The following is a 12,544-nucleotide window of genomic DNA, read 5'->3' as shown; positions in this document are numbered from 1 at the left end:
ATCTCTATGGTATTGAAAAATTATCTCTTTACCAAAGCTATACTATTCAGTGAGTGTATTGAACGCATTGTTCAACGATAGACACGTTCGGGTTAGTCACGCCGCTAAATATGAACAAAACAAAATCACGAAGTGACTTTGTCTTTTGTAATCTCACCTCTCCCTTCTTGTTTCTGATCCGCCTGTTGAATTCCTTCCCTTCCAGCACCAAGACATCCTTCTGTGGCGTGATAATTCCGCACTTTGTCGCGATGGATCGGGCCGTGTTGACGTTGTCGCCCGTCACCATTCGCACCGTGATGCCAGCCCGCTGACACTTTTTGATGGCGTCTGGCACCTGTAGAAAGAACACCATGCATTGCCGAAGCACCGTCGTTATACGTTGAATTGATGCAAACAAAGAGAATCTGTTCTTTGTTAGATCGATGAGAGCATACATTGCTGAAGACTATGCGTCATATCTCAGATAGCAAATCAGTCAATTTTTACATTGATTCAACGTCTGCAGATGTTGTTGTGGCCAACTAAAGCGTATATGAAGTGAAGCGGCTTGTATGACAAAGCTTTAATAAGAGGGATGGAGCGTTTTAGTTGACCATTGCACCCTACCAATCAATGAGAATACGAGCAATGTGCATAATGTTCGATCTGAAGGAAAAATCCACCTTGTTGGTATTAGTGAGAGTCGAAGGAGCAGGAGCTTAGTGGTTACGAAGTCGTGGCGGACACATTGCAAGATAAAATCTTTGTTTTCTTGAAGTTCACAACTTTGCTGATAACACTGGTCTACACGATTTTTGCTCTGTGAACTTTGAAAACTGATTTAGAGTAATTTTGGGGTGCTGAATCCGAATATGACCTCAGATTTATGCTATCACATCAGGTTTGTGAGATATGATAACAGCATATTGTTACTTTTGTCAAAAGTGGAAGATTTGACGTTGCGTTTATTGCACATACACATTGTGCAAGATTCAGAAATCCAGGCCATGTGGTGCATAAGTAGCTGAAATACACCTACCAATTATAATTTTGATACCAATTTGTTTTCTAAGCAACATTATTAACAAGGCAGTAATAACAAGCTAAAAGGGAGGCTATAAGTGTAACTGACCCCCTCCCCCCGTCAATGTTTTGCATGAAACCACAAAGATTTAAGCAAGCCTATGACAATGCTTGTTCAGTAACCATATTTAGGCTGTTTTGGCCTGTCTAACACTAACCTTTCGTTACAGCACTGCATATGTTGGTGGTAAACGCAACGCCAAATCTTCCACTTTTGACGAAAGTAGCAATTTGTTGTTATCATATTTCACAAACCTGACGTGATAGGATAAATCTGAGGTCAGATTCGGATTCAGCACCCCAAAATTACTCTAAATCAGTCTTCAAAGTTCATGGAGCAAAAAAAAATTATTTTTTTGTAGACCAGTGTAATTTACCAAACCAGTGATATTTAAAACTGTGACGAAGTCGACCAAATAGCTTCTACGGACGGCGTTATGTCAAGTTCAATTACGTCCAAAAACGTAAAAATAACATAAAAAACAAATACCTCCGGCCGAACAGGATCTTCGATACCAGTGATGGCAATGCACGTCAAGTTCGAAACGACTGTGTTTTCCTGCTCCCATTCCGGCGGTGAACCAGCGGGGAAGTCCTTGTAGCCGAGTGCGATCGTTCGCAGGCCATTGCTCGCCATGTTCTCGATCACATCGCGTACGATCTGATTGCGATCAGCCACTGAAAACTTTGTCACCTCGCCGTTGATATTCAAGATAGTGGTGCACCTGCGCGAAAAGGGATGGAACAGGGCGATTTTGAACGGGAACGTCACAAAGCAGAACGAAAAAGTTGATTCTATTGCTTTGGTAGTTGCTGCAGTGGTATATTCTGTTAAGGGAAAGTGATGAAAACGAAGTTTTTAGCACTAAACGGTTTCACTGTGATCGGTAACGTTATAGATCTTTGCATCGTTTCAACGTTGATGCGATGACCCGGCGGCTCGGTTTGCTCAGCCACTCACGCCAAGTAACCCAGACAGCAAATCAACCGTTTTTTACGTTGATTCAACGTCTGCAGGAGACAATTCCTGGAAAATTCCACTTTCAAAGCCATTGTAATATTTGTACGGAGCGCGTTATGCGACAATCACATCCATTACTAATATAAGCTTCTGCAAATCAGTAGCTAAATGTTGCGTTCTTTTTTCACGTAAAACAAACGACAGACGACGTTAATGTGACGGTTACGCAGCAATATTTCAGTGTTGTTCTTCAACTCACTTTTTGAGGACAATTTCAGAAGCACCTTTCGTGTAGAGTCTGAAACTACCATCTTCGTTTTGAATAACTGTGCTCATGGACTTTCTCACAGAGTTAAAAGTGTAGACCTGAAAGCCAAAAGCAGAAAATATAGTTTTACAGAACTGCAATGAGGATGCTGTTTCAGTTACTGCTGTGGGAATGACTCGTTAACGAATTCTTAAGGGAATGACTTAAAAATCTGTTTCAAACTTCTTTATTTTTCAAAACCACCGACAACAGAATAGAATTTGCAGCCTTTCGACCACAATCCATCCAACAAAAACTGGCCTTTTTACATTTCAACATCGATAAGACGCAAGATACTGCAGAGGTGGATATGATCCTATGCTCTAAGATCACCCGCTTAGGAAAAGCCGGCTTCTGGCACAAAAACATAATCAGAAGATGCTGTAACGTATGTATAAATACCTTGAATAACTTGTCTTCTGAGATTTCTTTACGAATGCTGTCATACTCCCTTCCAAGTTCCAGTACAAAGCCAAGCAGAGCGCATTCCGTTTTGTTTCCAACTTGTGCCGGTTGTCCGCCTTCTTTTTCCGACGGCTGCAACATAATCACTATGAAATGATTGTTTCGATATCCCAGACAGCAAATCGGTCGTGTTTTACATTGATTCAACGTCTGCAAACGTTGAATCAATGTAAAAAACGACTGATTTGCTACCTGGGTAAGTACGGTTATCTTCAATGAACGAAATGTCTGTGGATGTGTCGCATTGGGCCTATTGTAAGCAACAAGCATTATTCGAGATTGGTCAAAGCATCGTCTATCAGTAGAGGATTTCAACAACATCTCGCATGCAAACGATGTGAAAATAGCGATTCAAGCGCCAACTGCTGTAGATACCAGTCAGCAAGTTGACTTCTTTACATCTAGCGACGTTAGAAGGCCACAAAAATGGCAACTTTTTTCGGCTGGAATGGATTAAGTGTTGGACAAAATAAGAGTCCAAGACTTGTTTCTTATATGGTTGAAAATTATCAGGTATTGATTCGACATATAATGGAACAAATTTGTGTAATACCGACACTGACAAGTTCATAAACACTGGTGGCAGACACAATCGAAACATGCTAATGCAGATGGTTTTATGTTCAGTGCAGGATACGTAAACTCACTAATATCTTGGATGTGTAGGCGCTGTTGACTGCAATCCCAGTTATTAAGGTCTGCACGATATGCTGGGGGAGGTTTTCAGCTTTAGGCAGGCCCTCGTGGTAATGACGCCCGGCGGTATAGCATTGTACGACCGTCATTCTATTCGTCGTCAGCGTTCCTGCAAATGAGAACGTCAAGCCAGGCACAACCACGTTGCTTAAGTTGACTGAAAAGTTCTCGTTCGTTTGCATTTGTTTATTCCTGTGAGAGTTTAGTGAAGCTCGAGAGGTTCAAATTATATTTTGAGACGACGCAGGCCATTAATTGGGGAAAAACTTACGTCCTTGCTTCTGGTTCATCAGTTTTACTCCAAAAAAGCAAAACGTGCTGACGCCGAAAATCACAGCTTCACTTGGTCAAACATAGAAGCCGCTGGATGGTCATGCTTTTCGAGAGTATGCGTGTGTGACCGACACAAAAGATTTCTTGAATCCCACCGTTTGACACTTTCAATCTCTGTATTGTCATTTTGCTTTCCAGAGGAGACGTTGCGCAAAATAAAACAGTTTTTAAACGCAACAACGACTGTTTTGTACAGGGCAACGAAAGCGCGCATGTGTCTTGACAAATGCAAACTTGTTTAATATAACTACCAACTTAACAAAATTTGAGTGTTTCCACATAGTCTTAACGTCGCCAGCCGTCGTAAAAATGCAAATGCGCCTATGTTGTGATATGAGAAGTAACTTAATTCAGGTTTTCCGAAGGCAATTGACCTGTCAAGTTGTAATTTTTCAAAAGTGAACTTATCTCTCACCTATAAAAAAAACAATGCAAAACAACGCAGACAGACGTTTAGTATCTCCCTACCGCTGCTTTTAATACCGACAAGGAATCGAACCTAGACCTAAGTTCACAGCACGCATCAGAACACTTAATGGCGAACACCCAACTCGAAAATCTGTTCTTTTCACATTGATTCATGTCAGTAGATGTAACGTAAGAGAAGTAGAATCAATGTTGAAAGGTCAAACTTTGTTAGCTTGGCATCAAACAGTACCTGTTTTATCAGAGCAGATTGCTGTTGCGTTTCCCATGGTCTCACAGGCGTCAAGATGGCGGACTAGATTGTTGTCTTTCATCATTTTCTGGTAAAAAAAAAAAAAAACAGCTTATCCCACAGTTCTGGCTACTTTTCTTTTTTTTCAGCTTTTGAAGATGTTCGAGTCATGTAAGACAATAGGGTAGACATGATCAAGATCATAAATTGTTAGAATTAACGCGACATTGATTGGCAGCTAGCAAAGTAATTCTTTTTACCTAGCAAAGTAGTTAATTTAACGTCTGCAAACGTTAAATCAATGTAAAAGGATCGGATTTGCTGGTGGGGACGTTGCATGCGGCTCTATTTCTACATTGGTCAACCGGTGACACGCATACGCAAATCCGATGTAAAAATGCAAAAATGAAAATTTAAAGCAGCAATTGAAAGAAGAATAGAACAATGGAGTGATACAACTACATATGTAAGAGAATTGCATCAACATCATGAGATATATCCGTCTTTTTAATATGTCATTCGTAAATACAGCAACACACAACAACTGCTATGGCTGCATTTTCAAGGCCATGCTGCACCAGAGCAGAATCAATTGTTACCACCAAAGATATTCAATCAAGAACATGAAAAAAAAACGCAAAATTTATGCGTTGACATATGTAGCAAGCATCAGAGGTAGTGTCAAGGCGTTTATCTCTGCAGTGACATTACATTTTTTCTAATTGGTGAGCAGTCGTTGACAATGGAATGTCAGTCATATATACAAAAAAGGAAGTAGTTGTACTATTGTATCTGTGAGTGCAAAAGTAGACCACAAATCCACGATTCCGTGGGTTAATAGAGTAATTGACGATTAGAATTGTATGGTACAGAAAAAAAACGTTACCTTCACTGAAAAAGCCAAGGAAATCGTTACAGCCAAAGGAAGCCCCTCAGGTACGGCTACAACGAGAACAGTTACTCCTGTGATCAAGAACTTGACAAAGTATTGAATGTATAAGGATGTGCATTGACTTTTCCAAGGGTATCCGAAAACGGCGAATAGCTCGACGCAGAAGACCACGATCAAAATGATGACGGTTAGTAGAGCGACAGCAAATCCTGAAACAATAAGAACTTTTTTAACAAGTGGACTTGGCCCTCGTATATATAGTGTGCAATGTATGAGTGAAACTCCAGCTAGCAAAAACCGTCCTTTTTCATTAATTCAACCATCGCAGACACCAAATCAATAAAAAAAAAGGAGAGAATGTGCATCAGTCCGTGATCGCGGTTGCTGTGAAGTGTCAACTCCACTCTTTACATTTAACTGGAGACTAAAGTTTGTTGGGTTAAGTTCATTTTTTATCGACAAACCCATTCATTAACCCTAACCCAAAGGTGCTGTCTGCTAATTATTTCATCTGCAATGCAAAGATTGGAGGGCTGCTGCTGAAGAACGTTGTTCAAGCACACACGACGAGAGTCGAATCAGCATCGCTTGATTTTGTTGTTTATCTGTTCATAAATCAAAAGCTTAACCAATTGATCAAACGGGGCCGACAAAATAAAACGAAATGATAAAGACAGAAAAGACATGAACTTTGTGCAAACCGAATCCCGATCAATTAATCATACGATTAGTTGATCGGTCGATTAAAAGATCGGTTGTTGGTGCATCCAATCCCTAAAATGTTGAGATCGCATAAATAAAGTCAGTCTTAAACTGTTAACGTCACGTCGCTGCGGAGATCACATAGCAAATCTCCGAAGTCTCATTTTCGGTTACTGAAGGATGTGTTCTCGAAACTGTATAATAACTTAACCGTTGCTTCATTGCTTGTACTCATACGCTCAACCTTGTCACTTGTCAGCGAGTGTGACTTGCATGGTTTTCAATGTTGTGCAGAGCAGACTAAATACAAAATCAGACCATTCACCAGTCATTTAAATAGCTTATAAAATAATATCTTGTGTTCTTCTGACAACTGCAGATTAGGCGGAAATAAAGCTGGTTATTATTTTAAACATCTTGTGGTAGTAGCCCAGTTTGCAGTCACCAACAGAACACAAGAAATTATTCTATAGGTGACTAGGTGTGCAGACCGAGATGATTTTCAATGTTGTGCTAATTGAACACACAAATTCGGTGTTCCAAGGCCGTTGAAAGGATAATTTTGGCTCGGTACCAATTATATCCTCGGCTCTCAAATCAAGACACTTCTAAACAACGCACCACATCCAAAGAATATGAAGTGGTTTCTTAAAGTTTTCTGCGAGCCCTTTAGCAAGGTTACGGGTCCCTAAAATCTATCGGGATAGGACCTGAAAGTACCCCTGAACTCCCCTATCAACGTGACTGTCTATTTTTTAAAGTTTTTTTTCTTACAGTTTGTGGCTTTTGTTTCATACCTGCATATCCTATTTGTACGGCGAGTTTGGTGAGCTTCGCTTGGAGGACCGACTGTTCCTTTCGTCGAGACTTTTTCTTCTTGATCTGTTCACCCCCATCAGTGGATTCACGGTCCCCATCAACCTCGGTCGTATCTCTCTCATCTACAAGCTCAGTAAGAGGAATGTTTTCTGCTCCTCCGTGATCGTGATTGGCTTCTCGGTCTCCTTTCTTATTGCTTATGGTTGACTCTGAACAGAGATGATGGTCATGTTGTAACAAAGGATGTTGCACCACCAAGCACAAGTAATGGTTATCACAGGAGGATACGCACTACGCTGTAATAGCCACTCAGCTTCAGAGCAAGATTTCTCAGAGGTAGGATGATTAATGACACACTCTATCGTTTGTTGACAAAAATAATTAACCTTGTGAAGACCCCTCGATGGGTGAAACAGGGTGAAAGTTACTTTGATCATAATGTTTTCATTTACATGTACTATTCGTTCTTCTATAAACTTTTATTGGACTAAAGCAGTTGACAATTGGAAATCAGATCAGTAGCAAGCTCGTGAGAGATTACGTTAAATTACAACCAAGTGACTTAAAAGTTATACAAAATCATTTTTTTAGGCATCACTGCGTTATCGATTAAACTGAGCGGTAATCTTGTTGCGTTTTTTAACTCTGATCCTTGCTACTTTATTTATTTTGTCAGGATGTTTTTGTTTTGTGCCATTTGTTACTGAACAGGTTGTTTAACCCCCTTGATAAAGTCAGTCGTGCTGACCGACGAAACGTCGGTAACAAAAGCTAGGTATAGGTAGGCTATCATCCTTAACATCAGAAGGTAACCTAGTAGCCTATAGTCACCAGAAGAACGCAAATCACTTTATTTATCAAAATTATTTTATTGCTTCAAAGTTTGTATGTCGTCAATGTTAATCATTCATATCATATTTGCTCGTGGAAGAAAATGCCCGCTTAACCAAGGTTGGCTTAACCAACTACAATTTATTTCACTAAGTTGATCTTCAAAGGAAAATAAAAACCAAAAACTTTTTGATCGACACGGGCTTGCTGGTTGAAGATTTTAGATCATCGTAAGTGAACAGAATAACCGCCGTGCCAACCTTCCTGGCATGTCGCAGGACAGAAGAATTATGGTAAACATTTACGTCTAACTGCACATGAGTTGCACTGAAAAACTTAAAATCAGGAAAACTCAAGCTCAGGTGGGCCTGGCAGAGCAAAAACTTTAAATGTTTTTTTTAAACCGACAAATGTTTATGTTAGAGTTAAACAAGAAGATTTTCTGCAACGGTGATTTTGTTCAAGCTGTTTATCCAAAAATAACGAGAAGGGAGTAAAAATGCAACTTCGTCGCAAAAGGTTCAAGAAATGCTGGCAAAAACTGGCTGGCCTATATTAATTTAAAGTTAACCTACTTGTGATGCTTTGACTGTTCATAGCAAGCATTCAAGCAATAAAACTTCAAAGCATACCATACTATCAACAAGCATTTCCAATTTTTAATATTGCACGACAGTAATAATAGGATATCGGAGCTAAAACTCGTCGAACATCCTGAAATAAGTTTGGTTAAAAATGGAAGTACATTCACGGAGATGGAGTGCCAGCCACTCAGAGTGCATAAAGAACTATGACATTACATTAGTAACAACAATACAAACAATGTAGTGAATGGATGAGCCCAGAAAGTTAGATTATGCCTTTCTCACGGAACGTCAAAGTAACATTTGCTGGAAATGCCTAAACGGCACCCAAACACATTATGTTTAATTCGTTAGTTCATCATAACAGTGAAGGTCGCAGTGCGCAAAGATGCTTATTTCATAACAAACGACGACCACTCATTGAGCATATATCCGGTGCAAGTCGAGAATTTATAGCACTTGTTTAAAAAGTTGAAAACATACATCCTCGTTCTCAGTAATTCGACAATAAAAGAAAACATTAACAAAAGCGTTCCATGCGACATAAATTATGGATGCAAAGGGCAGTTTGGAGGGAAAATGTCAAGAGGAATCACTCTGATATCAGTTTGCGGTACTGCAGGCAACAACATACAAAGAACAAAGTCTTCAGAAACTGTGGCGCTGTTTGAAAACTCAAATGGAGACCTTCAGAATTTTGTACACAAGCTTGGCCGGCCAAATGCCAGTCAGCTAATTAGTGTATATGCTCTACATTGATTCAACGTCTATCAACGCAGAAGCAATGTCAAAAAAGGGCTGATTTACTGGATGTGATGGGAAACTGAAACCACATTAATATTGATGCGCCAAGAGTGAGTTAGTATAATTAGACACAAACGAATCACAGTTAAAACATAAGACACATAAAAAAGGACCACGGTCGTTGAATTCCCCAGACGAGAAATCACTTCATTTTTTAGTTAATCCAATGCAAAAACGAACGGATTTGCTGACCGGGTGGCGAAAAATTTTTTCCCACGAGATTTCTGTCTCATTTACATATTTTGGTAAAAGTTTGTACAGTATTAAAACCGTGTGAATTTTCTCGTTGGCACGGTTGGCTCAGTGGCTTCATACCCTGCCTAGTGATCGTGAGAACGAGGGTTCGACGCCCGTCGAAGTCAAACTTTTTTTTTCTTTATACTAATTTTTGCTGTGCACAATTGAGCTTTTCAAAAAAAGTAGGGTTAGGGATAGCTTATATTTTATTATCATTGCAGAATTTCATTAGCAAATAGTTATTTCGCAATCTGAATCAACCAATCTCTCAAAACACTTTCGGAAAATCTTACTTCTAGTGTGACTAAAATCAATGAGACAGAAATCTCGTGGGAAAAAAAATTTCGCGACCGGGTGAGACCACGCGCAATGTTACCGGTAAGTTTCCCTTCACAATCTCCAGTTGGCATATCGACACCTTGGCTACAGTTTGTTAGTGTTTCATTGGCAGAAGACATCCTTTCGACACAATATTGAAAGATTTTAAATGTAGTTTATTAAACCTCGCGCCAAAAAAGTTTCAAACGCGGAAGTAAGATGGTTATGTTGGCGTCGGCGTGCAATGAAAGCGCAAATAGTTGTTGATTAATAATGTATTATTACACCAACACGCTGTTGTAAAGTCTTTTGTAAAAACAACTTGTTTCACTTGACAAAGTGTTTTACTGGAGCAGATGGTTATGGAGCAGATGGTTACTGGAGCAGATGGTTATGTTGGCGTCGGCGTGCAATGAAAGCGCAAATAGTTGTTGATTAATAATGTATTATTACACCAACACGCTGTTGTAAAGTCTTTTGTAAAAACAACTTGTTTCACTTGACAAAGTGTTTTACTGGAGCAGATTACTTTCAATCATTGTATGTAAACAATAGAGCTTACACAAAATGCTGTCATCAACAACGGTCAGATTAAATGTCGACCAGGGCTTCTTGACAATTGTGCGACTGTACCAGCACGTGATTTAAGTCAATGGTGATCAATCATTCAGCTGCTTTTCATTTGGACAATGAAACAGCAACTATGCCGAATTCCGTGGGTATGAGTGGCAGCTTCATGGCGAGTTCGCTCTGGCTAAAAAAAGCGAAGCATCTCAGACTTTTTGACAACATGGAAGCAGTGTGGCCTGGTTAATAATAAACCACGCTACAACTCATCACTCCAGACTGGAACAGTGCAACTGGACAATATTGATATTGCGTTCACACTAAAAATAGCTCTCGCCCAGCAAACAAAGATTGTCGTGATTTTACATGTGGCGGCACTGAAGCGATGTAAAAAGGACATCGTGAGCTGGGATATGAATGGCTTGATGAATCGTTATAAGTGACTAAGTGTGACAACAGAAGGCAACGTTGACCTTGTGGTTATAGTTTTTGTACCAACAGCTGGCACCGGTGGAACTTGAGCCTAATCTTTTTGATGCAATAAAATGAAAAAAGGCTTTCTTCAAGCGTTTCGATTTTTCGACTCAATGATGAAAAGGCATCACAGGTAAACACCACCACTGTGCAACAAGCAAAACTGCTCTATATGTAATGCATTAGCCATTTAGACTACATACGTGTGGTATACCACAAATGTTTCTATTGAGCTGACGGAAACAATGTATCCGTTATTAACCTGCATAGCCAGCCAAACTATTATTGGCAGTTGCATCAAACGAGCTATTCTCGGAACTTTCAGTAAAATTCTGATACCAAAAAAAATCTTCCAACATCGTACACAACGATGTCTTGCCAGTTTTGTGGTTTGATAGAAAAAATTTTGTCCCTAAGTATAAACTGAACGTGAACTTCGAATTTGTAGCAAATGTAAAGCAAGCTTTCCAGAGGAGGTTGGGACAAAAGGGAACGTTAAATTGGACTTATTTTTTGGCGTTATCTATTTTTATGTTTGGGACTTTGGGTGGCAACTGACTTTGGTGATCTTTTGGTCTTTCGCTGCCATCCTTGTTGTATGAACTATTTGCCATTTGTGGCTGTAGTTTCTGTGCAGTTTTTTTCCTGGCCAACAAAAACAAATAAAGATTCTCTATGGTTCAACAAAGCAAACTCTCTACCAAAGCTTTATAAAAACAAATATATAAACTGAATTTGGAACTGGTGACGTTGAAACGACGTAAAAATGGCAACGTTCTGTCAACTGGGAAGAGTGATTTTTCCTTTCATAAACGCCGGTTACAAAACAAATGGTTGCCGAAGAAAACCAGTGCCAATTGGCAAATAAACAAAACGTAAACACAAAAAAAAAGGAGTTATATCACGCAGGCCACATAACACAAACAGCTTTGTGGGCTTAATAAACACTCTGTGACCAATGGTTGAAAAATCTACTTCACGCTACAAAAACTCAAAGCAGATTGAGGTGTGTAATTTTATATGTGATTCCCAGCAAAGGTCTATCAAACATAACCACGCTATAAAAGGTTGATGATTCATAATGAGGCAAGAACTTGAATGACCGAGTATGTAGGACAATTCCATTAGTGTGCAAACCTATAGTAAATGTTCAAATCAGAATGAAGAAAATGCACATAACCGAACGTAATGAAAGATTAAACTCTTCATAAGCATACCCTAAAAAAATGAGATACGTAGCCGTGGTAGAATGAAAAGCAGAATAAAAGTGAGCTTAGACAACAGACATCAAAATTTGTTATGCAATAATATAACTATTCTTTGAGTTACAATTGTACGTAGACCTCAAGTGTGGCACCAATAGTATTTTCTATGCTGGGATCTCTGTTTAGCAGTCTTTTTTTAATGCATGAAAGGTTTACTTTGAAGTTTCAAAATATCATGACATGCATGTAGTGTGCGCACTCCTTTACTTTAAGTTCCAATAGTTCAAGCCTTTTACGCGTTTTTTATGAAATTATGGTAGTTTGATGTAAACTTGGAAACTCTAGCGTAGCCAACATACCAGACGTCTTGGCGTGTTCTTCGGATGCGCCAAGCAACTGGAAGATGATTCCTGTCTGTGAATTGACCCCAACAGCCGTGACAAGCATTTTACCACTCCCTTCCATTACATGGGTTCCTGAATAAGATTCATGGATTACTCAGCTTTAAAAAAATGCGACGTTGATGACAAATAATAATAATTTTTTCTACCTGATTGCGGCAGGTCTCTTCTATATTCGTCTCAATCAAAGCATTGTAAACAGAAATTGCGGCCAATGTGCCACTC

At 39.4% G+C, this 12,544-nt stretch overlaps 1 protein-coding gene across 4 annotated transcripts in view; it reads right to left on the bottom strand.

Moving 5' to 3' along the window:
* LOC145781611 (plasma membrane calcium-transporting ATPase 1-like) overlaps window positions 1–12,544 on the bottom strand; it is a 30,824-nt gene that overhangs the window by 15,011 nt on the left and 3,269 nt on the right. For all 4 annotated transcript variants that reach the window (XM_082593283.1, XM_082593284.1, XM_082593285.1 and 1 more), the window contains exons 5-13: window positions 12,278–12,394; window positions 6,877–7,107; window positions 5,372–5,586; window positions 4,486–4,573; window positions 3,446–3,603; window positions 2,736–2,870; window positions 2,286–2,392; window positions 1,556–1,790; window positions 158–337 (exon numbers count right to left, since the gene is read on the bottom strand). In XM_082593283.1, coding sequence (XP_082449409.1) covers window positions 158–337; window positions 1,556–1,790; window positions 2,286–2,392; window positions 2,736–2,870; window positions 3,446–3,603; window positions 4,486–4,573; window positions 5,372–5,586; window positions 6,877–7,107; window positions 12,278–12,394 — 1,466 coding nt within the window. The remainder of the gene's footprint in view (window positions 1–157; window positions 338–1,555; window positions 1,791–2,285; window positions 2,393–2,735; window positions 2,871–3,445; window positions 3,604–4,485; window positions 4,574–5,371; window positions 5,587–6,876; window positions 7,108–12,277; window positions 12,395–12,544) is intronic.

Source organism: Aplidium turbinatum, chromosome 13 (genome assembly GCF_918807975.1).
Source record: "Aplidium turbinatum chromosome 13, kaAplTurb1.1, whole genome shotgun sequence".
In the NCBI taxonomy this organism is placed as follows: Eukaryota; Metazoa; Chordata; class Ascidiacea; order Aplousobranchia; family Polyclinidae; genus Aplidium; species Aplidium turbinatum.
Note: the sequence above shows the minus strand (reverse complement) of the source record. Positions and strands in the feature narration are given on the sequence as shown.